Here is a 27,620-nt window from a genome sequence, read left to right on the forward strand (position 1 = left end):
CTGCTCATAACTGTTATACCCATGTGACTGACTTTAGTATACCTGCTTGCAAAAATATGTGTTTTATTATCTATTTTATTGTGTAAAGTGGCCTCTGAAGTGTTCTGTTATGTTTTTATGTTTCTCAAATAATTTCCCTTTAAAATTTTCTTCTTTAAAATATCTTTTAAATAAATATTTTTTCAGAATTATATTTTTGAAATTTTGATATTTTGGGATTGTAAATTTCGGGATTTTAGACTTCGGTGACTTTTATCTTTTAAGATTTCAACATTCAGGACTGTGTCTTTGGGATTATGATTGGCTCTCAAACGACACATTCCTAAATAACCAATGAATCAAAGAAGAAATGACAAGGAAAGTTAGAAAATACTTTGAGATAAATGAAAACATGAAATATACCAAAACTTATAAGATGCAGCTAAAGCAGCACTTAGAGAAAACTTTTAGCACTAAAATGTAAAGATCAGCAAAGAAGAAAGATCTCAAATGAACAACTCAAGTCAACACCTGAAGAAACTAGAAAAAGGAGAATAATTTAAGCCTAAAGCAAATAGATGTGAAAATAAAAATCGTAAAGCAATTTTTTAAAAATCAACAAAACCAAATGCTGGTTCATTAAAAAATATCAATAAAGTTAATAAAACTCTAGCTAGGCTAACCAAGAAAAAAGAGAGAAGACATAAACTACCAGTATCCGAAATAAAAAGAGGAGTCATCATTACTGATTCCATGGACATTGAAAGGATAATAAAAAATATCAAAAATTGCCGGGTGTGGTGGCTCACACTTGCAATCTCAGCACTTTGAGAGGCTGAGACAGGTGAATCACTTGAAGCCAGGAGTTTGAAACCAGCCTGTCCAACATGATGAAACCTCATCTTTACTGAAAATACAAAATTTAGCTGGCTGTGGTAGTATATGCCTGTAGTCCCAGCTGTGAGGGAGACTGAGACCGGAGAATTGCTTGAACCTGGGAAGTGGAGGTTGCAGTGGGCTGAGATTGTGCCACTGTACTCCAGCTTGGGCAACAGAGCAAGACTCTGTCTCAGACAAACAAATAAATTTAAACAAACAAACAAACAAACAAAACAAATTCTAAACCTACAAATTTGGTGACTTAGGTGAAACAGACCAATTCTTTGAAATATACACACTGCAAAAAACTCACACAAGAATAAATAGTCTGAATACCTATGTCAACAAATAGACTAATTTGTAATTAATAAACTTCCAATAAAGAAAGCATCAGGCTCAGATGGTTTTCTTTGGTGAATTTTGCCAAACATTTAAGGAAGAAATGATACACATTTTCTATAATCTCTTCCAGAAAATAGAAACAGAGGAAATGTTATGTTAATCATTCTATGAGGATAGAATTACTCTATTAACAAAAGTATATGAAAACTTCACAAGAAATAAAAACGATGAAATAATCTTTTTTGACCATAGGGCAAAAATCCTTAACTGAATAATGGCAAATTGAATCCAACCATGTATAAAAAGAATTATACACCATGAGCCAGTGGTATGCAAGACTGGTTTAACATTCAGAAAACCCTACATAATCCATACTAACAGGTTAAAGAGAAAAAATCGTATGATCATATCAGTGATACAGAAAAAGTATTTGACAAAATCCATTATCCATTCTTGATAAAATGTAGTAGGAATAAAGATGCAATAGATGGACTGTGTATCCCCAAATGTATATGTAGAAATCCTAACTCTTAATGTGGTGACATTAGGAGATGGGTGCAGGAGGAAAGAGCTCTCATGATTGGGATTAGTGCCCTTATAAAAAAAGATTTCAGAGCGATCTCTCACTCCTTCCACCATATGAGTTCCCAGCAAAATGACAGCTGTCCATGCAATGGGAAGCCCTCACCAGACACTGAATCTACCAGGGCTTTGATCTTGGGCTTTCCAGCCTCCAGAACTGTAAGAAATACAGTTATGTTGTTTATAAGCCACCTAGTTTGTGGCATTAATGTCATAGCAGCGCAAGTCAACTGAGACAAGAGGAGAACTGCTTCAGCTTAATAAAGAGCAGCTATACAAAGAACTTACTGTTAACAGTATACTTAATGGTGAGAAGCTGGATAACTTCCATGCTAAAATTAGGAAGAAGGCAAGGATAGCCTTCTCACTTGTTCTGTTCAATACTGTTCAACATTGTACTGAAAGGCCTAGGTAACTACCTAGGACAATAAGACAATAAAAGGAAATAAAATGTGTACAGATAGAGAAGAAATAAATAAAACTGCTTTTGTTCATAGATGACGTTATTGTTTATGTAGAAAATCCTAAAGAATCAACAACAACAACAAAAACTAACTGCAAATAATAAGAAATAATAACAATGTCTTAGGGCATAAGGTTAATACAAAAGTCAATTACTTTCCTATATACCAGCAATGAACAATTAAAATTTGAAGTTAACAATTAATATCACTCAAAACAGCACCAACCAAAAATGAAATACTTAGGTATAAATCTAGCAATATATAAGATCTATATGTCTAAAACTACAAAATCCAAATAAAAGAAATAACCAGATCTAAATAAAGGGATAGTCTGTGCTCATGAATTGGAAGATTCAATATTATTAATGAGTCAATTTTTCCCAAACTGATTTATAGAGCTAATACAATTCCAATAAAAATTCCAGCAAACTATTTTGTAGATATTGACAAACTGATTCAAAATTTTATATTGAAAGGCAAAATATCTAGAATAGCCAAGACAATAATGAAGAAAAGAAAAAAGTTGGAGGGCTCACACTAACTTATCTGAAGACTTACTATATAAAGCTATGTCAATCAAGATAGCATGGTATTGGCAAAAAAGTGGGCAAATTGATTAGTGGAACAGAGTAGAGGCCCAGAAAGAGACTACACAAATATAGTCAACTGATCTTTGATGAAGAAGCAAAGGCAATTCAATGTAGACAGGAAAGTCCTTTTAACAATTGGTATTTTTAACAATTTTAACAGTTGGAACACTTGGATATCATGTGCAAAAACATCAACCTAGATGCAACACTTAGGCTTTCCCAGAAATTCACTCAAAATGGATCCTGGACCTAAAACATCACATCAGATAAAGGACTTGTATCAAAAATATACAAGGAACTTGTGAAAATCAACAATAAGGAAAGAAACAACCCAATTTAAAAATGGGCAAAAGATCTGAACAGATACCTCAACACAGAAGATATACAGATGGCAAATAAGCATATGAAAAGATGCTCAAAATCATTTGCCACTAGGGAATTTCAAATTAAAACAACAATAAGTTACCATCACACATCTATTAAAGTAATTCAAATAGAAAGAAAACCTGACAATACCAATTCCAGCAAAAATATGGAGCAACAGGCATTCTCATTCTTGCTGCTGGTGAGAATGCAAAATGGTACAGCTATTTTGGAAGATAGTTTGGTAGCTTCTTACAAGGCTAAACATAGTCTTACTATGTAATCCAGCAATTATGGTACTAGGTATTTACCCAGAAGATTTGAAACTTATGACCACAAAAAAGCCTGCATGTGAACATTTTAGCAGCTCTGTTTGTAATTGCAAACTAGTGATTATGAAACAACAAAAATGTCCTTCAAAGGTGAATGGATAAACAGAACATGGTATATTCATACAATAGAATACTATCAGCAATGAAAGCAAATGAGGTATCAAGGCACAAAAAGACCAATGAATCTTAAATGAATATTGCTAAGTGAAAGAAGCTAGTCTGAAAATGTTGCATATTGTATGATTCAATTACATGACATTCTGTAAAAGGCAAAATTATAGTGATGGTACAAAGATAAATGGTTGCCGAGGGATTGGGGGGATGGTAAAGGGGAGAAGAGATTCATTAGGTGAAAAATGGGGGATGTTTAGGTCAGTGGAACTATTCCAAAACTATGGGGTACGAGGCAGGACTTGACTCCAGAGGTGGGGCTCAGACACTAGGCCAAACTGAGGACTAGCTAAAACAGGGATGGAGTGGAAGCAGCTTTCCATAGACACACCACCAGTGTGCCATGTCAGTTTACCATCACCATGGCAACACCTGGGAGTTACTGCCACTCTCCATGGCAATGACCTAACAACCCAAAAGTTGCCACTCTTTTCCTAGAGATTTCTGTGTAAACAGCCCCTTAGTCTACAGTATGTAACTAAAAGTTGGTATAAGTACGACTGCAGAACTGCCCTGAGCTCCTACTCTCAACACACTGCCTGTGGGGTGGCCCTGCTCTGCAGGAGCAGTCACAGGACTGTAACACTTTTAGAGCTCTAATAATGCTGCTTCAACAAAGCTGCTTTCATCTATCCTACCACTGACTCACCTTTGAATTATTTCCTGGGTGAAGCCAAGAATCCTTGCAGGCTAAGCCCCATTTTGGTGTTTGTCGGCCCTACATCAATGATACTGTAATGGTAGATATATGACACTATGCATTTGTCAAAATCCATAGAACTTTACAGAACGAAGAATGAACTTTAATGTATGTAATTTTTTTAAAAAAATTAGGAGGTTGAGGGAATCTCAGAATGAAATGTAGAATGTGACCAAACAATCTAACTGCATTACAAATGTAGGAAACAACCTCACAGAAAGGAAAAGGGTGTTAACCTAAGTAACTTTGGAAATGAGTGGAGTCTATAAGACTAAAGACAAAAGGAACTGTACATAAAAACTGGATGCTAGTTGACAAAATTCTTTCTTATGAGGATACCAGTTAACAATTCTGATACTGCTACCTACATACACTGGAATTGGATAATTAAATAAATGGATGATGAGTGATGGGACCCATGTTTCTCGTTGCTGGGGTGAGAGATTGCAGATAAGTAAGGGGAGAAGGCTAGAATAATTCATGTGGTGACAGATTAGGATTGGAGATAGCAGTATAAATTTATGTTTAGTTTAATTTAAATACAGATGGTTACATATACAAATATTTATAAATATATGTATATACATGGGCTACTATACACACATATATTTCCTTGCTAAGTCAGCTGAAAGGGCCTAGAAACAATAACACCCTATAATAGCATGCACACCTAGAGTTTGGAATGTCCTAGAGACTTGTTGAATGGCTTTGTCCAAAATGCTGACAGCGATATGGACAATAAAGTCCAGGCTGAGGTGGTCACAGATGGAGATGAGGAACTTGTTGGGAGGTGACTCTTGTTATGTTTTAGCAAAGAGACTGGTAGCATTTTGCCCCTGCCCTAGAGATTTGTGGAACTTTGAACTTGAGAGAGATGATTTAGGGTATTTGGCAGAAGAAATCTCTAACCATCAAAGCAGTCAAGAGGTGACTTGGGTGCTGTTAATGGAATTCAGTTTTAAAAGGGAAACAAAGCATAAAAGTTTGGAAAATTCACAGCCTGACAATGCGATATAAAAGAAAATCCCATTTTCTAAGGACAAATTCAAGCCAGCCACAGAATTTGCATAAGTAATGAGGAGCCAAATGTTAATCACCAAGGCAATGGTGATGGCAGCCCCTCCCATCATAGGCCCAGAGGCTTAGGAGGAAAAAATGGTTTAGTGGGCCAGTCCCAGGGTCCCTCTCTTGTGTGCAGTCTAGGGACGTGGTGCCCTGCATCCCAGCTTCTCCAATCATGACTAAAAGGGGACAAGGTAAAGGTTGGGCTGTTGCTTCAGAGGGTGGAAGCTTTAAGCCTTGGCAGCCTCCACATGGTGCTGAGCCTGCTGGTGCACAGAAATCAAAAACTGAGATTTCAGAGGATCTATGGAAATGCCTGGATGTCCAGGCAGAAGTTTGCTGCAGGGGTGGGGCACTCATGGAGAGCCTCTGCTAGGGCATTGCAGAAGAGAAATGTGGGGTCAGAGCCCCCACACAGAGTCCCTATTAGGGTACCACCTAGTGGAGCTGTGAGAAGAGGGCCACCATCCTCCAGAACTGAGAATGGTCGATCCACTGACAGCTTGCACCGTGAACCTGGAAAAGGCACAGACACTCAACGCCAGCTTGCCCATGAAAACAGCTTGGAAAGAAGCTTTACCCTGCAAAGACACAGGGGTGGAGCTGCCCAAGACTGTGGGAGCCCACCTCTTGCATCAGCATGACTGTGTTGTGAGATATGGAGTCAAAGGAGATGATTTTGGAGCTTTAAGATTTGACTGCTCTGCTGGATTTTGTATTTGCATGAGGCCTGTAGCCCCTTTGTTTAGACCAATTTCTCCCATTTGGAACAGCTGTATCTACCCAATGCCTGTACCCCCATTGTATCTAGGAAGTAACTAACTTGCTTTTGATGTTATAGGCTCATAGGCAGAAGGGACTTGCCTTGTCTTTGATGAGACTTTGGACTGTGGACTTTTGAGTTAATGCTGGAATGAGTTAAGAATTTCTCATTCTTAACTTTGGACTGTTGGGAAGGTATGATTTGTTTTGAAATGTAAAAAGGATATGAGATTTGGGAGGGGTCAGGGGCAGAAACGTATGGTTTGGCTGTGTCCCCACCTGAATCTCATCTTGAATTGTATCTCTCACAATTACTACATATCATCGGAGGAATCTGGTGGGAGGAAATTGAATCATGGGGGTGGGTCTTTCCCATGCTGTTCTTGTGATAGTGAATAAGTCTCACAGGATCTGATGGTTTTAAAAACAGAAGTTTTCCTGCACAAGTTCTCTTCTCTTGTCTGCTGCCATGTGAGATGTGCCTTTCACCTTCTGTCATGATTGTGAGGCCTCCCCAGCCACGTGGAACTGTAAGTCCAATAAAACTTTTTCTTTTGTAAATTGCCCAGTCTCTGGTATGTCTTTATCAGCAGTGTGAAACCTAACTAATACAGCAGAGATCAGAAAACTTTGGCAAAGGGTCAGATTGTAATTATTTTAGGCTTTGTACATCATGTGGCCTCTGTGGCAATTACTCAACTCTACAATTGCAGCACAAAAGCAGCTATAGGTGACCTGTAACTAAACTGGTGTGGCTGTTTTCCAATAAAACTTTATTTACAAAAACAGGCAGCTGGGGATTTGGTGTATGGGCCAATGTTTGGTGACTTCTGGTTTAGAGAGACGATGCAAACAGCCCAGGGCCCTGACACTCCTTAGAACATCTTGCTTTAGAAATAATGCATTTCCTAGTCACTGAAATCCCTGTTTGCTTATTTTTTGTTACTTGCAGCCAGAAGTACCCAGACATATACAAGTGTGCCAGCTCCTGTGCCCACTCCTTCCCTGTTTCCTACTGGCTGCACTGGGGTGAGTGAGGGAGGCCAGGAGTGGACAGGCAGCTGGATGGTGCACATCTGTCTGCCCATGTCTGACTGTCTGTCCATGGGAAGATTTTGAGGAAATTGGATGAGGAAACAGCATGGGTGGGATAGAGCATCCCAACTCTTCCAAACTGGTGACACAGAAGGCCGGCTGACTTCTCTGCCTCAGTTTCCATGTTTGAAGAATGGGGTGTTGTGAGAATAGAAGCAGTTGGTGAGTGCAGGCCTGGTCCCTCCTGGGAGCACATGTTTATCCCCCATAGACAATGGACATGAGTCTGGCCCTAACCTCATACAGTGTAGTGACCTTGGGGAGGAGCCATGAACGCCACACGCAGTGCAGTGACTACCTCAGTAGAGCCGGCACAGAGAAGCTGGGGTCGTTCTGGAAGGCTTCCTGGAGAAGGTGCTGTCTGAACTGGGTCTGGGTCTGAATGATGTCAGGGAAATGTGGGGTTTGAGAGAAGGGGGATCACAGGCAGAAGGGGCAGCAGTGAGTACAGCCGTAGGGAGAAAACGGGGTGTGTGGGGAGAAAATGGCGTGTGTTGCTGGAGCACCTGGGAGACACCAGAGAGAATGGGAAGACTTTGCAGGGCCTTGTGAGCCTCGAGAGCATCAGGGCTTCCTCGTGAGGCCATGGGGGCCACTGAGGATTCTAAGCTTCCCCAGATTTGGGGCTCCCCCAGGAGAGAGGGAGGAAGACAGGAGGCAGTGGTGGGCATCTGGGTGGCATGGGAGCCTGGCCCAGACCACATGGTGGGGACGTGGGGAGGTATGGGCACCAGCTATTTAGGGGTGCAGGTGGGTGGCATGGAGGGGAGGGAGAAGGGGAGTCCGGGAGGAGCAGAGGGTGGGCAACAGGAGGCTCTGGTCAGGCGGATGACGGTCGCCACCAACAATAAGCTCAGGAAGTTCCCTGTTGCCGCTGATGGATTCCAGACGTTCCTCAGGAGGTGCCCACTGCTAGGCCTGATGCTCAGTGACAGACACGGAGGCGGCCAGACCAGACGACTTGCTGGTTTTCAGGTAACTTCCGGTCAGGATGAGCAAAGATTGGACATGCCAGGGATGCTCGCGTACCCACAAAGAGGCCCCGAGGCCATCCCCAGGGCTGCCTCATTGACATCAGGCCTGTGAGGGGGAAGTGGGGGACCTCTGCCTGCCACCTGCAGCCAATACCAGTCTGCAGGTGCCGAGGCGAGGATGCATCTGTCCGGTCAATCCTGTGTCCCTGTCAGTGGCCCCTGGCACACAGTGGGTGCACAGTGCCTGCTCATCGGGTGGACCTAAAGGCACCCAAGCCCAGGTCCCTTCTCGCTGTGCTCTCTGGCACCTGCGTGATGCTCTGAAGCCACAGGAAGTCACATTTGTGATCATGCTGGGGCCGCTTGTCAGCCCACACTCATCACCCTTCTGGGCTGGTGTGCTGGAGAGTGGGAGGCCTGCCTCTCTTTGCAGAGGTCACTTTGTCATATCGAGCAGCAGCAGTGCTAAGTCCCCTCCCAACCTGGGCTCATGCAGCTGCCTGGTTCACCCTCTTCCCTCTTTTCCCTGTATGGAAGGTGATCTCTTGATCTCTAAGCTGAAGATCCAGTCTTCTATAAACCGATTTATTAATCGGTAAGGCTCCCAGTGAACAGTAGGGCTATTAGTAGTTAAGTTTTAGAGGAGGCAAAAATGAAGCATAAAGCTGGTGCAGTGGCTCATGCCTATAATCCCAGCACTTTGAGGAGGCTGAGGGTGGATCTCTTGAGCCCAGAAGTTCAAGGCCAGCCTGTGCAACGTAGGGAGAACTCATCTCTACAAATAATAGACTAATAAAAAATTAGTCGGGCGTGGTGATGCACATACACCTAGTCCCAGCTACTCAGGAGACTAAGGTGGGAGGACTGCTTGATCCTGGGAGGTCGAGGCTGCAGTGAGCTATGATGGTGCCACTGCACTCCAGCCTAGGTGACAAGGTGAGATCCCCATCTCTAAAAAAAATTTTTTTTACAAGTAACGCATGAACTTTTGACAGCAGGGGGGTTCAGTGTGCCTTGAACCCCTCGTTGTTCAAGGGTCAACTGTAGAAAAATAAATGAGACAGTTTCTGTAGTGGTTACTGCAGGTGCCCCAGGCCCCATTGGAACTCTTTAGTGGGTCTGTGTAGCCCTCCCCCTGCCTCCATGAGCATTGCTAGTGGTTGACTTCTGGGAGGACAGTTCTGCAGCTTCTGAGACTCACTCCTCCATCTTGTGCACCAAGAGCCAGAGGGGTCTGGGACTCTACCTTTCCAGGGTCCAGAGCCCCGACAGGTCCCCTTGGGATCAAGTTGAGGCTGGAACTTTGTCCACAAGTGTCTACCTTGCTCAGCTTCTCCCCCTCCTTGAATCTCTTCCCTGACTCCCTTAGCTGAAGCTCCCTGGGAGCACATCCTTAAAACGTCCTTAATCCCTTGTGCACGAGGCTACGTCTCAGGGTTACTTCTGGAAGAACCCTACCTAAGATAGTTTTTTTCTTGCAGACCTTATCAGAGCTTTCGTCATGCTATGGTGAATAATGATTTCCCAAGAGGGAGGAAAAGTATGCAGTGTTTTGCAAAATCATTGAACAACAATGACCACCCCATTTACCAGAACCTGCCTGAGCTAGTGTTTTCACGGGGCTCCCTGAATGCTGCCTGAACTAATAAAACAGAAAGGTTGAATGAATTGTTCAAGGTTACACGGGAGCTCCGAGGGATCTCTTCCCCTCCATTGAATGCATCCGGGGTTGTTGTAGAAACGGGTGGGGAGTGAGAAGAGCTACATTTGGCCAAAGAAGTGAAAAAGCCTCGTTCCAAAGAATTGTAAAATTTATTGTATAAGTATTGCAGCTTTTCAGAATGTCATCATTGCCACTAATGATTACTGATACACAACAAGCAGTTTCTTCAGGCCTGTGGATTGGCATCCAAATACAGAGTCTTACGCAGTGGGGCGTGGGTGCGCGCCCCGCGTGCCACAGAGCACTTACATAAGTTTAACTTGAACAGAGCTTGGGGAATGGAGCTGCAAAGGAGAGCAGTTCCCACGCCAGGAACCAACGTGAAAGCATTGGAATCAGCACAACAGCCATGGAATCAGGCAGGCAGGGGAGGACGGGCTGTGTCCTTCTGAGCTCTATAGTACAGCAAGATTTCAAGCAGTTTCCAGAAAAAACACAACAACAACATTTTCTTTCCTTATCATCGGGATATTTCATGGTTCTGGAAGCTTCGTGTTGCACACAGGAAAAAAAATTTCTCTGAAACGTACAGTTCATAGGGACGACCAATGAGGACAGGGCATGAACCCGGCTCTCCGCCAGCCCTGATTTTTGCTACATATGGGGTCCCTTTTCATTCTTTGTAAAAACACTGGGCTTTTTGAGAACACGGATGGCTCTTAGCACAGTTCGCGAAATCTGTCTGTGCAGAACCGGGCTTTGCAGGAGAGATAATTTTCCTCCTCTAGAGGAAAGGTGGTGATTGACAGGCAGGGCGACAGTGACAAGGCTAGAGAAACAGTGACGAGGCTAGAGAAAGTCACCCTCGGCCTTCCCTGAACCGGGATGGAACGGCAGACCCCTGAAACCAAGCTGGTCCCCCTCCAACTAGCCACTTCCGAGAACCCCATCAAACTTCCTACTAGAAAAGAGGGCCTCCTCAGGGGCAGTCCAAGAGTCTTCAAAGACAATGTGACAACTACCATCTAGAGGAAAGGGTGCACCCCCAGCAAAGAAGTGAAGAGCTTAACTCTGGTCATTTCCAGAGACGACCTGCTGGCTGTCTTGGGATGCGCCCAGCCTTTGATAGGTCACCACCCCCATGAACTTCTGCCATCCGCTGGGCATGAAGCCGGGGACAATGGGCTTCAACACCGGGTTGTCACGAGAGGGACAGGCTCTGTCCTCAAGCCGGCTGAGGGCAGCAACCATTCTCCTCCCTTTTCTCATGCAAAGCCATTCCCACAAATCCAGACCATACCATGAAGCAACGAGACCCAAACACTTTGGCTCAAGAGGATATGGGGACTGCCTCAGCCTGGCTTTGGGCTGACGCCATGTACACACACAAGGTCCACTTCTAGGCTTTCAGCCTAGATGGGAGTTGTGCACCAACCTTGGCAAAAAAGATTGGAGGAGCAGGAGGGGTCACATCACCAAGCTAGGCACCTCCTCAGTGGAGAGAGGGTGAGGACGCGCGAGGATGATGGGGTGCCTGAAAAGCAGGAGCCCTTGGTGGACCCTGGGAGGGGATACCAGTCCCAGGTGAGTGAGGCACTGTCCAGGAATGTCCCCACCCTGCGACAGCAGTGTCACTGCTTCTTCAGTAAGGCACTAGAGACACGTCACATAAAGGAAAGATACGTTTCAATAATCTTTACAAATGTGTCCTTGTACCTTTCAGGGTAACCTGTATTGATTTCTCTGCAGGACCTTTTCAAAGAATCCTCTTCTAGAGAGAAACAAATTTTAGGCTGACGACTTCACGGAGAGACAGGTTCTGCTCTTGCCAATGAACGAGAACTTTCTACTAGGCTGGCGGCATGCAGAGCCCACGTCTGTCAGCTGCCACCTTCTTAAAGCTCATGTTTCACATGTATGCAGTTCAAGTGGCTAGAACTTCAAAACTGTGCTCAGGTTTTTGTTTTGGAAGTTAAAAAAGTTGCTCACAAACAACAGTTATTGCCTCATATCTTTCTTTTATGTTAGTCTGCTAGTCAGTATTCTGCCCAAAATGGAAAGCCACTCCCATGGGAAGGGAGGGGGTAGCAGCTGGGAGTCTGCTCTTCCAGCTGGGGGCCCTCCCACCCCCATGGGGAGGAAACACGTCGAGCTCCAGCCACTGGCCCCAGTGGGTCCCAAGGCCCCACCCTTCATGCTCTCCTCTCGTCACCTCTATTTATGCTTGCGTGCCCCTTCCCCGCTTCACCCGCATGTCACCAGCAGGTCCCGCCAACCCCAAATCTATTTGGTGAAAATCTGAAGAACAAGAGCAGAACCTAATAGAGATGTAAATGAAAACACAGATCAACAGACGTGCCAGAAGTGAAGCGTTGTTTCTGCGGGGTAAGGAGATGGAAAGCTGGGAAGAGAAAAGGTGAAGAATTCTGCACCCGCAGCTTGGGTTGGTGTTGGCTCAACTGCTTTACTCACTTTAACCCTTTCACCTATCCTGGGAGAAACCCGGGCTTGTCACCTTTTCATGTTGGGTTGTCTGTTTATTGGCCTCTCAAGTGAGAATTGATCCGTGAAGGGAAACAAGATGAGATCAGATTGCGAATACCCTGGGCCTTCCTAGGGTCCAGGGCGGCAGTTACGGCACCTGCCTTCACCAGTGAACCTTGAGCCGGCTGAACCACCACCAAAGCGCTCTGCACAGACAAGACATCGAGCCCTCTGGCTTGTCCCTGGCAGCCCGTGCACCAGCCACTGCGGCTTGTGAGGGGCACCATGCTCCACCCCACGGGGACCTTCACGGTTGGAAAAAAGAAGAGGAAAAACTAATTCCTTCGGTAACAGTTTATTTTCATTTTTGGGAAAGGCAAAACCACTACCTGGAACTCCGTGCCTCCACCGTTAACTTTCCTATTTTGTTTGTGATTTAAAGGCTGTTCTGGGCCAGAGGGGGAAAAAACGTGTCTCCTTCGGTAGGGAATGTATAACGTGGTGACAACCTGTCACTAGGCAGAAGCAGCATCCACTCTGCAGGGACAGCGGCCCCTCGGGAAAGCCCGCCGCTCCCAGCCAAGGCTTCTCTGCAGACTCCACGGGGGGCTACTCTCTGCCGTCAGGCGACTCTGAAATTCCGACATTTCTCCCTTAAAGTCTCAACAGACACGAGAGAAGTTTCCATCAAGCAAGCACTGACATATTTATATTAAAAAATAGTGCAAAATCTCAACATTTATATAAATAACTCTAAACCCCTGCTTTGTAATTTTTTTCTTTACAAGGTAATACACACTTTCTGACTTGGCACTCAAAAATTGCCATTTTTTTCCTCTTCTAGTTCAGAAAACAACTTTTTTTTTAATAGGCCTCTTCTAATACAAAAATACTCCTGCCGTCGCACATACAGTTTCTCTTATCTTATATATATTTATATATATAATATTGCAGATCTTTAAACAAAGGTTTTGTGCAAATATGTCTTTAAGTGAAATTATCATAAACAAAAGAAAATAAGCATTCACGCACGCAGCTCAACTAGAAACAAGAAAGACTACTGTAGAAACTTTTTTCTCTTTTGCCTTCAAGACACAGCTCAACAAAGAAACGTGTTTTTTTTTTTTCTTTTTTCTTTTTTGCAAGCTCTCTTAGCTTGTGCATTCAGACCAGACATCACATGTAAATATTTATACACAGGGAGGTGGGAGGGGAGGGGGACACGGTGCATTGCTGTGCCCCCCGCCTTCCTCTTACTCCTCTTCTAAGAAGCGCGGAGTGTTCTGCCTTTTCACGCGGAGTGTTCTGCCTTTTCACCTACGCAGCCCCAGCCCGGCCCCCCTGGGGACCCTAGAGAGGGTGTCCTTTCTGTTTATCCTTCTCTTTGCTCCAGATGGCCGCACTCTCTAGGGGCGCGATGTGTGTGTGGTGGAGCCGGGTCCCCTCCAGCAAGGAGGGCGGCCCACTGCTCTGCTGGTGCTGGAAGGAGGACCCCGGGTAGTGGCCGATGACCTCGCTGTAGGTGGGCGGCGGCCCCTCCATGCGCCCGCCGCTGCCGTAGCACGTGGCGCTGATGCCCGAGTTACTGCTGGGGGCGCACGGGCCGCCCAGCCTGGCACTATCCATCAGGTCACTGTCGAAGATGGTTCTGTTTGGGGGTGCGCGCACCGACTCCCGGTTCAGTTCCAGCTGCTGCTCGGGGTCCCGAAGCTGGAGGGTGCAGGGGCCCTGGTAGGGTGGGGGCTCCTCCCCGTCCGACAGCGAGATGGTGGGGGGCAGGTCGATCTCGTGCTGCAGGTACGGGTAGGTGGGCTGGAAGCGGTGGAAGCGGTCCCGTTGGGCGAAGGGCGGCACGGCCAGGCGGTCGGTGGGCCGAGGCGGGGCGTAGACCTGCGGCTGGAGAAAGCAGAGCGGGAGTGAGGAAGGACGGCCTTCTCAGGTCGGTCGTCCAGAAGCGATCCTGAGCCTGGAGTTCTGCTGCATGGGACTTTGCTCTCTGGGGAGAGGGAGAGGGCGGCAGGGCTGGCGGGGGCAGGAGCCGAGAGCCTGATCCCGCGGGGGGCCCTGGCCCGTGGGCAGCACTGCAGAGCTGCACCGCCTCCTCGAAACAGGGGCAGCGTCCGGGCTCCCGTGTGCAGAAAGCAGAGAGCTGGACTGCTCCCTCAGGGGCAGGGAGCAGATTATCTCGGGCAAGGAGGATCCCAGCAGCAAGGACGATCCCAGCAGCAAGGACACTGCAGAGAAGGGCGGAGGGGTGAGCCTTTAGCAGCCCACACAGCTTCGGGGGAGCAGTCCGGGGTGGGGTGGGGGTGTTGGAGGGGAGGCCGAGGGAGGTCTCACCTCTGGGATTCCGTTGCCTGACACTGTGCTCTCCGAGGGCCACAGGCATCCTTCCTGCATGGGAGGAAACGTACAAGCAGGGTCAGTGGGGTGGGCAGGAGGGACAGCAAAGGCTCAACCCAGATTCGACTCTTAGGCCTTTACCCTGGAATCAGCTGTTGAACCCACCCACAGGGAATCAGCTGTTGAACCCACCCACCTCTTTGCTTCCGCACCAGCTTCCCCAGCCCTGGCCCTGGACGCTTCTCCAGGACATGACCACAATCGCCTCCTCACTGAGCCCTATGGTGCCCACTGCTGTCCCCCGAAAATCCAGCCTGACACTTTCCGAAACATACACCAACTCGTGAGGCCCTCTTCTCAAAGCCGGCCCTAGCTTCTCATGGGCCTTAGTGGCTTGTCCTGAGGCTGAGCATGGCCTCTGCCCCTCACCCCTGGCCCCACTCCCATGGGCCTGGGCCCCTGCTGGCTGTGTGACCTGCAGCAAGTTATTTAATGTCAATGCTGCAGTTTCTGTACCTGAATTATAGTACTTGCGATTAGAGTACTTGCCTCACTGAGTTGCTCAAGCACTTGAATTTGAACATAAAATCCACGCGGAGCCCACGTGGCACTCAGGCAGCACGTGAATGTGCTGGCTGTCACCTCCAGACTCCCACCAGTCACACTCACTGGCCCCATGGGGCCCCAACAAGCTGCGCCCGAGCGGCAGGTCCTGTGCACGGCCGCCAGGCTGCACGGCCGGCTCCTGTCCACTTTCAGTTCCAGCGTCCCCTGCAGACCTGTAGAGACCAGCATGTAAAGGGCCTCTCCGGAACCTTGTCATCTGTTGATTCCCTTTCCAGCACCTGTCCTACCTTAATCATTGCTTCTATGCCATTTATTTCTTCACAGTCTTTCTCTCCCTCGATCTAGTGAGCCCGTCATTACTGATATCCCGGTTCACAGGTGAAAAACAGGAGAATTGAGAAAGTACCCAAGGTGGTTGCTCTGCCTGCCATAAAATAGTGATTCGGTCTCTGGCAAACGAGGAGTGTGGTTCCACTGCGGTGCCAAGCTCTGGTCTGGGTGCAGGGGCACAGCTGCCACTTCATGAAGCTTATGCCATCTGCTCTGAGATTACAGCAGGGGCCTGGACCTCCTCCCAGGAAAATGAGACCCCATGCCAGGGCCAGTTCCTCTGAGTTTTCCCAAATGCCATGACAGTGAGCCCTGGGCCCGGGGAAAGGGATGTCTGTTACTTTTATAGCTTTATTGAAATATAACTGATATGCAAATAAATGGACATATTCAAAGCATACAATTTGGTAAGCTCGGGCATATATTTATACGAAGAACCTCTTACCACAATCAAGATAATGAGTATGTCCATCACCTCAAAAGTTCCCTTGGGGCAGGTTTTTTGAGGGTTCCCAGGTAGGATACCGCTCACCTGCAGCCTGGGTAGGAACAGTAGAGGGCGGTAATTTCCCATATGGCCACTAGGAGGCTCTGTGGCCCTCAAATCTGTCCCATCAGGAACGCTCCTACCCCTTAAGGAGGTCTTATCCTGCCTTGTCTCCTGATTTTAGTGAATGGGCTCTGACATTCTTCAAGTTGCAAAGCCAGATCCACGGGATCATTCCTGACAGGTCCTCTCCCCACCACCCTTGTTCCACCCACCACCCATGATCTCCTCTCACTTCTCCCTCTATTGAACAGTTCTAGCCACCTCTCTCCCCAGCATCTGTGCCTAGTGGACAGCAAAGTCCTCTGGAACCAGCGCCTCCACGTGCACACATTCCATCTGCAGCTGCAAAAATACAGATTCTGTAGCAGGAGGGCCGGTGAGGCTACGTGTCTCACAATCTCCCAGAGGCTGCAAGTGCCGCTTGTCTTCGAGGTCCTTGAGGGGTCTTCCAGGGTCTCCTCCTCCACTCCTGCCCTTCCCCATGGCCCTTCCTCCTCACAGAAACGGGAACATCTCCCTCACAGCCCCCACCCCACACCCTGTCACTCTACTGCTTAAACCCTTTGGGCCCTCCACTGCCTCCAGGAGAAAAGGTTCCAACCCCTTACGGAGACCCGTGCCCCTGTGGATGGCCACGGCTGTAGTACAGCTGTTTCCTTTAACGAGTTTTCCTATCTGTACAGCGGGCTGATGACAGCACCTGCAATGCACCATACAGTGTGTTCTGCAAGGTGCCCAGTGGACACAGACTCTCACGTCTTGCCTTTGGATTTGAGCCCATCCTGGGCCTAGACCAACGGCCCCTCTTTCCTCCCTTTCCTGAAGAACTTTTACCTTCCCCCTCACGCCTCTCGAAGGCGAAGACGTGCTAACCCCAGGCGAGGACATGCTAACCCCGGAGCTCTCCGTTAGCCCTCAGGCAGATCAGGCACCTCCTCCAGTCTCTTCCAGTCCCCTCCTGCACCAGAGCCTTTGTCCCTCTGCCCCTGGTAGCCTATTCATGGGTTTCACTCGCCCTGCAGGAGCTGCTACCATTTCCCCAATGCCAGGCGCCGCGTGGTATGCAGTCAATGAGTGCTCAGGTTGCTACTTGAGTGCGAAAGTTGCTGGGTGACCTGTGCAAGTCATGTTTGTGGACTTAAGTCCCAAAGTGACCTGAGAAGTGGAGGGAGCGGGGGGGGTTCAGCTTCAGAATCATCTGGAACCTTCCCCAGCCTCTGGCTATGTCTGGCAGTCATCCCCAGGTGGAGGACAAGGACAGGTTCCAATCCTATAGCCACTGCTGACAAGCCCCCTGCTCCCAGCAATCTCCAACCACTCCTAGGCTCCAAGGGCTTGGGGTGGACTCCTCTTCTTGGAAGTGGGTGCACCCAGTCTGCCTGCACCTTCCCCATCTAGAGGCTTCGAGACCAAGGGTCTGAAAACTGTTTCCATAAAGAGGCAGAGAGTAAAATATTTTCTGCTTTGTGGGCCGGCGGGTCTCTGTCATACCACTGAACTCTGCTGCTACAGTCAAGCGCAGCTATGGGCAAGCGCACTGCAAGAGACTTCATTCACACTTGGAGAAGACCTCAGTGACAAAACCAGGCAGCTCCTCCCAGACCCCTCCAGAGTCTTAACACCACGAGGCCAGAACGCAGCTCCCCGTTCTTCCCCTGGAGTCCTCAGGCACGATCTTCCCATCCCAGGGGGCGGGACGGCCTTCCATGGACCAGCGAGGACTCAGAGATGCTTCTGAGGAGTGAAAGATGATGCTGGCCAGGACACAGCCCAGCACAAGGGGCCTGGGGGAATTTGGTATCTCCTGAGGCCATGGGAGTGGACGCAAGGTCTTTGGCTCCTGCTGCTGGCAGACTGTTGCACACTGGCCTGGTCACAGTCTTGTCCTTGCCCCTGGGAAATGGGCCCTTGGCGGGTTAGGTTCTCTCGGGAGCAGGAGACCCATGCTGAGGACTGATTGGGGATAAAGAGGACAAAGGGTCACCCCATCCAAGGCCTGAGTTCCTAGTCCGAGCAGGCCTTGGGCACGAAGACTGGGATTGCCTTTCTGGATAAACCTGAGGTCTGGGCCACTTGGTGGCTGGGCGGTCTCTGCAGTGACGTTCTGCACCATGTCCCGGATACCTTCGGAGCAGCGCCAGGGTGGAAGCGCCATTCCTGGCCGAGGGGCTCAGCCTTACCGTCAGAGGGCAGATTCTTGCCCAGTGTCACACAGCAAGGAGGTGACAAGGCCGGGACCGGACCTCAGAGCTCAGGATCTTACCTGAGATGGTGAGGCAGGTGGGTGGGGCACAAGCTCTTGTCTCCATACAGGCAAGAGGGGACCCCCAGGGTCACCCTGCAAAGGGGTTGTGGTCGGATAGTCATGCCAGGAGCAGAGCATGGGTGGGTTGGGGGGATGTAGACTGGGCCCGGGGCAGACAGGAGCTGTGTGTGGATCTGTATGGAAGGCCACAGGGCACAGGGACTCCTGTGTGGCAGGGGGTCCCCGGGGAGCTGCCACATTCTGTTTTAGGCCTAGCAAGACTCTCTGTTTACCCAGCCAGGCACCCCAGGGACTTTCTATTGGCCACAGGTGTCCGGGAGCCAGGACAGAATCCTATCCCCTTCCTGGCAGCAGGATCCCAGGTGCCGTCTCCCACTCCACAACAGCGAGGCCCCTCCAGTCCGCCTCTGGGAAGGTACACTCTCCCCTAACTGCATCCTCCCCACGACCACGGGCCGCACACGCGTAGCTTCTACCCACTGTGGAGATGCACACACTGAGGCTCCCAGGGGCAAGGTGAGCCCCGTCTGGAGTGTGTGCCCCTCCAAGGCTGGTACCTTCTGGAATGTCCAGGGCACCGTCACTCCCCAGCATTTGAGGGAGGACAGAATAGGCTGTGGGCTCTTCAAACCGGCAGTGACAAGCAGTGCGGCCTCAGGCAAATGTTCCACCTCTCTCATTCCCAGTTTCTCCTCTGGAAAGTGGGGTGAACCCTTGAAGTCCCTGACGACATCCCTGGGCAGATGTAACGGGTGCTTGTTGCTGGAATGGTAGCAACAGCAAATAAACACGTAGGTGCTTGAGAGCAGCAGGTCTGCAGCACGCCCTCCGAACAGCATGCTGGGATGCACACTGGGTCCCGGGTTTGGGGAGCCTGGCATTCCCATCAGAGGTCCCGGGGCTGATGCTCCTTGCCCTGGCAACCTGGTGACGCACTGAGGCTGAGGCCTGACGCAAGCAGAGGTGCCCAGACCTGCCAGGGACAGGCCTGCCGGCTCGGGACCATGGCCAATAGGCTCCTCAGCTGACTTGGCTCAGCGCAGGGACTCTGGGCACCACCACCAACCCCCGAAGTCCCTGGAAGTGTGGAGGCCACACCCACTGCTGCCTGTTCTGTGAGTCCTCCCCACACCTGGTGAGTCCCGGCTCAGAGACGTGCTGCAGCCCCGGGGCTGGCCACGTGCCACCTCCTCCCCGCAGTTCCCAGCCTGCTCTTTCAACAGCCGCTTCCCGCCCCACGTTGTTGAGTTACATATCCTGGGTGCAGAGATGGAAGCCATTAAGAGATTAACTCTGTGCCAACCTTTGGTCCACCTGCTGAAGGATACCCAACGGCAGCGTTTCAGGCGGCCGACGTGGAGCCGGGAGTTCACCGTCAGAGGCAGGCAAGTTCCCACCCACCTGATGCTGCCCTGTTTGCCCCTGACTTTGTGGAGGCTTGAAGGGGCAATTCTTAGGGTTTCCAGAACGCCCATCAATGCTCACAACTCTGAGAGATCAACACCCAGGACTGTAACGGAGAGCAGGGTCCCTCCTCAAGGGCTCTGCCCTCCTCACGCCGCTGCTCTGACTTCACCTGGTCCTTCGCAGCTCGGCCTCCAGAGCAGCTCGCCCCGGCTTCCCAGCCACAGCCCTCGGCTTCCTTCATCCATGCACCTGCTCTTGTCTGCACCCATCCAACTCACCAGCAGCACCTTGGGACTGGCTCACAGCCACTTCCCAAACGCAGGGGGAGTTCTGCGTACCCCATGTGTGTGCGCTGGGCAGAGATCGGTCGGGCAGATGGATGGATGGAAGTGCTTTTACAGCCAGTAGTGGCCAGACCTGTGCTCTGTGCTAAAGCCCCAAACCTCTGGGGAGGTGGACGCGACTGTCAGCCCATTTTACATATGGGGGACCTGAAGCCCCATTTTGGGGATCAGGGACAGGTGTGAGAGCACGTGGCCAGTACTGGTGGAGCTGGGATTAAACTTGGCCCCAGGACCTGGTGTCCTGTTGCCTCTATGGCTCTCCATGGCACTGTGACCACATGACTAGATGTCAGCGTAGCACGGGCGCGAGGGCAGGGCTGCCACCTCCCTTCCATCTGGGTCAGGGCTGCAGGACTGCAGGCACCTTTCCCACCACTACCCCGGTGGGTGTAGAGCCAAATGTCGGCCCCTCGTCTCCACCATCCTGTTGCATCAGGCCTCTGTGTGGGCCCAGAACGCCTTTCTATGCTGCCTGCCCCAGGTACCTCCCTGCTTTCAGCCTCATCCCTCTAGGTCTGTCTCCACTTAGCCCTGAGAGATGTGGGTCAGGACAGGGGTCAGCTTGCGCTGCTTGTGAGCCCAGCCCTGCCTCCCCAGCCGAGGGTTCCTCGCAGAGGTTCCCCCATGCCCCAGTGGTGGCATCTCCTGCCACATGGTGCTATCACCACCGGGTGTCTCCTCATCTCCCTCCTGGAACGTCAGCTCCGTGACAGCAAGGACCTGTGTGCTGCCCACTCCTGGGGCCTCACAGAGCCTGGGACCCGAGGCTGCTGGAGAGTCAGCTGAGTGCGTGAGTGGATCACGAAGCCTCTTCCCAGCCCAGCTCTTCATTCCCCACGTTCCTCCAGCATCTCTGAGGCCCGCCTGGTGGGTGCTTTCCTCCCATTTCAGGGGATGAAGCTGCTAGCAGGTGGGCTCCTCAGACCCTGTGTTCCTGCCCTGAATATATTTCCTGCAAACACTGCCACTGGATCCCGTTCGAGTTTTTACAGGGGGCGTCCCACTGCCGCTGGGGCCTCAGGCCACAGACAGGATGGCGCGGCACTTACTGAGGACAGGGCATCTTCTCTCCTCCGCCCCTGGCTGTGCCGGCTGATGAAGGACCGCGCAGACAGCTTGTAGTGGCTCAGCAGGCAGGTGATCACCACCACCATCACCATCATCACCACCACGATGATGATGATCTGAACAAACTCCAGTTCCGCTGTGGAGACAGAGAGGGACACGTGAGCACCTGGACACCCCCAGGCCGCTGTGCTCAGCGCTCAGCCCTTTTGAGCTTTTGTACCTGCCTGGGGGGACGAGAGTGCAACCCCGACTCAGGAAATCCCCCGCCACTCTCCTGGCAAGGTCACAGGCGATGCCTGGGGCTGGGGTATGTGCAGGGAAGCCGCTCTCATGGGGGAGGAAGGGGTACTGCTGGCTGGGAGAGCACCTCAGAGGTGTCCTGGGACCCAAACACCCCCTCTGTAGGGACTGACCCGAAGGAAGTAATGGGACAGGCAGGAGGAAGGCCCTGCTCTCTGCTGTCAGAGCCTCCAGGAGCTGTTCTGCAGATGCACGGCGTGATCTGACCGGCAGAAAGGGAGCCCTGCACACTGGTTCCTGTCGCTGGGCAAAGGCTCAGGCAGATGGTCACAGACCTTCAGCTGTCTTAGGTGCCCAGGGAGAGAGCAGTTGGTGGGAGAAGGGGACCCCTGAGTGCGGAGAGAGGAAGTTGGCACCGAGTTTGGGGGTGGAGCTTTGTGGAATTAAACGAGGAGGAGCTACGTGTGAATGTGTGTACACAAACCTATGCACACCTGACACTCCTACACACACATCAACACCCCAACATACACACCCCAACACTCCTACACACAACACACATGCCCCAACACTCCTACACACACAACAGTCCTACACACACGTCAACAGCCCAACACACACCCCAACACTCTTACACACACAACATACATGCCCCAACACTCCTACACACACATCAACACCCCAACACACACACCCCAACACTCCTATACACACACCAACACAAATGACCCAACCCTCCTACACACACAACACTCCAACACTCCTACACACGCAGCACTCCTACATTCACATTAACACCAACACACACCCAACACTCCTACACAAATAACACCCCAACACGTACCCCTAACACTCCTACACGCACAACATCCCAACACTCCTACACACACGTCAACACCAACACACATGCCCCAACACTCCTACACACACGACCCAACCCTCCTACACACATACCAACACCCCAACACACACCCCTCAACAGTCCCACACACAAGTCAACATCCCAACACACACTTCCCAACAGACACAAACACAGTGCACCACACGTACCCACACACATACACATCTATGCCACGACTCACAAATACACGCCATGCTCAACAGGACGGGGGTGTCAGGACTCTCCTCCTGGTGAAAAGGCCTCAGAAAACCCACATTCCAGATGGCCGCAGATGTTGCGATTCACATTTTCTAAGGTTGGTTTTTTTTTGGTTTTTGATTTGTTTTTCCCCTAGAAGGCGGAAAAACCCTCAAGTGCTGGAATAGGAAGAAGGTTATTTTGATCCTGCCTGAGCCGGGCAGTTTCTGCTGACTCAAGCGGGTCTGTGCTGAAGCGGCCGCGGCAGCTGGCCGAGCACGCTGCCAGCAGAGCCCCCAGCAATGGGCAAGACGCCGGGTCCCTTGGAGGTGACATGGCAGAGTGGGCACCAGCCGGCAGCATCCAGGGCTAAAGCCCCTCCAGCTTCGCCCGGCCCAGGACACCCTGCCCAAAGTGTGCAGGAATGTGACTTTCCAGACCCCGTCTGGCATGGGGGCAAGGAGGACTCCCCAGAGCTCCCTGGCACTAACAAGCAATTAGCCAGGCTCCCTGGGGGCCCCAGTTCAAGCCCAGTGCCACTGACTCAGCTCCTTCTCCTTCCAGGACAGAGGAACCAAAGCCGGGGGAGGGGGATCGGGGTGGGCAGGTGTCAGGTGGGAACTGGAGAAACAGGCTGTGCAGAGCTGATGCCGGGCGCTCGGGCCATCAGACGGCCCAGGCAAGCACACGCCAAACCCGGGAAGGCCAGCCGTCTCCTGCCACCAGCTTCGCTCTCCCCAGGGCAGGAAAGCAACCCATCCTGGGTGGGGATGTCACTGTCTGGGAAGCGGCAGATGCCTCTGCACACAGAAGCACTCCCACACCTGTGTCCACTGCCACCCCTTCTTCCTCACCAGGTTTTCCAGAACTTCCCCATCTCGGGCACTTCATGCATCTGCGCAACCGCTCAGGGAGCCACTGAGCCAGTGGTGCTCACCTGGGGCCGCGTCTGCACCCAGGGAACATGTGGCAATGTCTGGAGACACTTTTGGTTGTCGCAACTGGGGGGTGCTCCTGGCATGCAGTGGGTGGAGGCCAGGGGCTGTGGTAACTGCCCTGCACCGACAGGACTGTCCCCCAGGACAAAGAGTGATCCGATCCAGTCAGCCGTGCTGTGGGCTGAGCACACACCTAAGAACAGGCGTTTTTGTTATTATTCCCGTTTCACGGGTGAGGAGACACAGGCTCGGAGGGAAAGCGATTGCCTCAAGAAGTCCAAGACCCTAGAGCTGGCGGGTACTCCACTAGGCAGCCGGCCTCTGCACCAGGAAATTCAACCTGAGCCTGGGCCTGGGCTGGGGATCCTGGGCGAGATGCGTCCCCAGCTCACCCTGGTGGAGCCAGGAGGAAGAGGATGAACTAACCAAGGGCTTTGGTGAGGCTTTCCCAAGCCCCGAGAAGGCTGGGGCCCTGCCTCTGGGAACTCAGGCCCCAAGCCCTGGGCCGCCTGTGGGATACCCGCATGTTCCTGGTCAGGAGAGATCAGGCTTCAGACCCAGGTCGCTGTGGCCACACCTCCTGTCTCCCCAGACAGGCAGGTCCAGGGCCGGGGCAGCCTGGCTTGATTCTGTAGGGCCCAGGTCCGTCTGTTAGCACTCGGGATAAAGCCGCATTCAGGGTACACACAGGGCTGGCTTTGTGCAACACCCACGCCCCCCCACCCCCGGGGCCTGCAATTCCCTGCCCCCCAACCCTGTGCACTCTTCACCCCAGTCCCCCCTCCCCAGCTGTCTCCAGGGACCCTGCCCACACCAGCCCTGGAGGGAGGGAGGTGTGTGGCTGTCTTTGTCCCTGTCCCGGGCCCCGGCAGCCCGCAGGACCCAGACAGTAGCGAGACAGTAGCTGGGGGTGCAGGGCCGGCGGGACGCAGGGGCAATGGAGGAGGCCCCTGCAGACTGAATAGGTGTGGGCAAATCCTCGGGCTCTCCTGGCCCCGCCAGGCTCAGCCCCAGGGGCAGGCGGATCTGACTTCTGGATGCCTGTATCCACAGAGAGAGAAAAACGCTCCCAGAAATGAGCACCGGGCTCAGTAGGGCATCAAAGCCGCACCCTGGTCCCCGGGGCACCAACCCTCATTGAGTCACAGGCCCAGGAAAATTCACACGGGGGAGGGGAGGGAAAAACTCTGCAGAAAAGAGAAACGACAAGTGACTGCTGGCCGGACCTGGTGAGCCAAGGGCCTGGGGCCAGGCTCGGAGAGAGAGATCTGCAAGGGTTGCCGAGACTGCGGCTCAGGAGCATCCTGGAGAGGGGCAGGAGGTGGCAGGGAAGCGCAGTGGCTAGCTCAGAGGGCCCGGGCCCCAGCCTGGCTCTCGGGGGCCCGCTTTGAGTCCATCACAGTCACCCTGTGTCAGCGGGGGACAGTGAGCAGCAGCATGTGCGGGGGGCACGTACTGAGCGCGTAATGCTCCCTGGAGGTGGACCCGGACACACGGGGCGCTCACTTCCACCCCGGCTCCACCAGAACAAGGGTGGCCCAAACCCATCCACCCTCAAAGACAGCCGACCTGCGCTGGAATCGCAGAGGGAGCATCTAATGGGAGACCCTGGAGGGCTCCCTGTAAGGTGGGCACTGAGTCTTTTGGTGCAGGGCATGGAGGGAGGGGCAGAGGAGGGCACAGGCAGAGGGTGTAGGTGAGCAGAGGCTGGAAGTCGGATCCTCCTGGATGGCCCCTGGACATGCCCAGACAAGGAAGTGCTGAGGGGGGCAAGAAAGGTGCCCCAGCCAGCAGTTGGGTCACCCCCATCCATCAGGAAGGGAACACCCTGGGCTGAGTAGTCTGGCCAAGGAGACCGCGAGATCTCCATCCAGCTCCAGTCAAGCCCCACTGGCCTGGATGCTGTGCGGGAGGAAGGCTGGTCAGGCACAGAAGCATCAGGACCCACAAACAGGTCCAATGAAAACCACCCTTAGGATGGGGTGAGGGGGCACCTCCCATGCACTTCTGCACCCCTGGTGCTGCCTCCAGGGGACGCTCAGCTTTAGCGGACAGGAGCACACTTCTCTGGGGAGTGGACCATGCAGTGCCTGCTGGTGAGGTCAGTCACAAACCAGAGACCCAACAGCATGTACACCAACCATCCCTGGTCCCAGCCGTGTTCCCACCTGGCATCACAGGAGGAGGGCTGTGGGCGGCCACCCTCTCCACAGGTCTGGTCCCAGGACCCACCTGGCCTGGGGTAGCCATGCCCTGACACTGTCGCTTCCTCACCCCACACCACCCCAGGATGCCTGAGACTCAGCATGCGGGCCTCTACAGTGCACTCCAGGGCCCACTGCAGGCCGAGTTCATCAAGCATGGGATCCCTCCCCCAACACATCTCTCTGGGCAGCCACTGTGAATCCACCAGCAAAGACCCCTTGGGGGAGAGAAAGGTGCCTCCGCACAAGGGCCTCGGAGTCAAGTTCAAAACATGATGTGTGCATGAAGCGGCACCAATATAAACGTGGCTCTCCACCCACGGCAGCTCACAGAATCCTCCCGCGCGCCTGTATTTGTCCCGAGGAGTGCAGGGAGGCTGGTGGGGCCCATTCCCAGTCGCCGCTTGAGAGCCGGACTCTCAGGATCAGATGCCTCGCGGGCAAAGGAAGGAACCCCAGCAGGACTGCCAACGAGAGGTGGAAGGAGAGGTGGCCCGGCGCGGCCACATCCCTCCCTCTCTCCAGAGGACCTTGGAGCCGGCTGTGAAGTTGTGGTCCTTTAAGGCTGGAACCTCATTCAAGAGTTTTAAAAGGGCCAAGCAGGCCACACCCAAGGCATCTGCAGGGTAGGCGGCTTCAGGACTTCTGGCCAAGAGTGGGGCCCCAGGTCACTCAGTGACTACCAGCAGATATGGAGCCACACCAATCCTGCCTCGGTTTCCCTAATCTGACAGACTGCCCCTTTACCAAGGCATGGGCAAAGACATCCCAGGTCAAATGCCCAGTATGACACCTGCAGGAGTGGGTCCTACCACTGTCCCCGACCTAGGCTCAACTCTGTTGTGACCACAGGACTCATTGCCAAGCAGTCATGGACCACAAGGGACAGAGCAGGAGAGGGCAGGGGGTCTGGTTCACACCCAAACTCACTGTAGTCACTATAATAAGTATTGTCATGATTCTAACACATGACCCGGGGCCACTGCGCTGAGCCTCCCCAGTTTAGGTACCATCACCATGCCCATTTTGCAGATGGAGAAACTAAGGCTTAGGGAGAAGTAGCCCTAGATGATGCAACTAGGAGCAGACTTGAGACTTGAACCCAGAGCCGCCATGTAAGAACTCAAAAGGGGGAAGGGTTTCATTCTCCTGTTAAATTTTCCTAGCTCGCCCACGGCGTTAGTCCGCCCGCCCCCTGCCCCGGGAATCTGAGGATGTGGTCCTCGTGCATCCATTGTCTGTGTGATGCTGTACGCATCTAACTCTGTGAGCAGAAGTTACCTCATCTGTAAAAAATAGAACCAGCCAGGGACAGGGGTGAAATAGTGGATGCAAGAGCTCAGAACAGGGCAGAACACAGCACACTCCACTGTCACCATTGTCACAATTACTGACACTCCTCTGGGGACAGAAAGCATCCCTCGTCCCCACGATGCTCCCTGGAAATGCTGAGGTTTGCCAGGCTGCCGAGTACAAGCCTGCTCAGCCCAGTGTTCCCTGACCGGCTTCTGTCCCCAGGGTGGGAGATTTGAGCTCAAGTCAGTCCCAAAAGGTCACCCAGGATGGTGGCTGGACCCAAGGTCTCCTGGGAGCTAACAGGGGCTGGACCCCGCTCCAAGAGCCCACCGTGGGAACAGAAGCCGCTGGGAAGAAGCATCCCGTCGCTCTCATTTCATTCCGGGCATCAAGCCTGCGCTGGCCACTTGGAGGGCCAGGGGCTCCTGCCGTTTTTCTTTGTAATTTTTCCCTTGGGGAGGGTGGTGAATGCGGCAGGCTCTCGGGGGTGACCAAGCCCATCTTCCACACACAAAATAAGGTCACTCTAATTTAGTTTAGTGTCCTC

General features: G+C 51.7%; 1 protein-coding gene across 3 annotated transcripts in view; it reads right to left on the reverse strand.

Annotated features, from left to right (window-relative positions):
* Window positions 1-10,088: 10,088 nt before the first annotated feature.
* PMEPA1 (prostate transmembrane protein, androgen induced 1) overlaps window positions 10,089-27,620 on the reverse strand; it is a 61,996-nt gene continuing 44,464 nt past the window's right edge. For all 3 annotated transcript variants that reach the window (XM_023231908.1, XM_023231906.2, XM_023231907.2), the window contains exons 2-4: window positions 21,299-21,453; window positions 14,783-14,836; window positions 10,089-14,338 (exon numbers count right to left, since the gene is read on the reverse strand). In XM_023231908.1, the coding sequence (XP_023087676.1) occupies window positions 13,793-14,338; window positions 14,783-14,836; window positions 21,299-21,453 (755 nt within the window). In that variant the 3' untranslated portion in view covers window positions 10,089-13,792. The remainder of the gene's footprint in view (window positions 14,339-14,782; window positions 14,837-21,298; window positions 21,454-27,620) is intronic.

Source organism: Piliocolobus tephrosceles, chromosome 20, assembly GCF_002776525.5.
Source record: "Piliocolobus tephrosceles isolate RC106 chromosome 20, ASM277652v3, whole genome shotgun sequence".
Classification (NCBI taxonomy): domain Eukaryota; kingdom Metazoa; phylum Chordata; class Mammalia; order Primates; family Cercopithecidae; genus Piliocolobus; species Piliocolobus tephrosceles.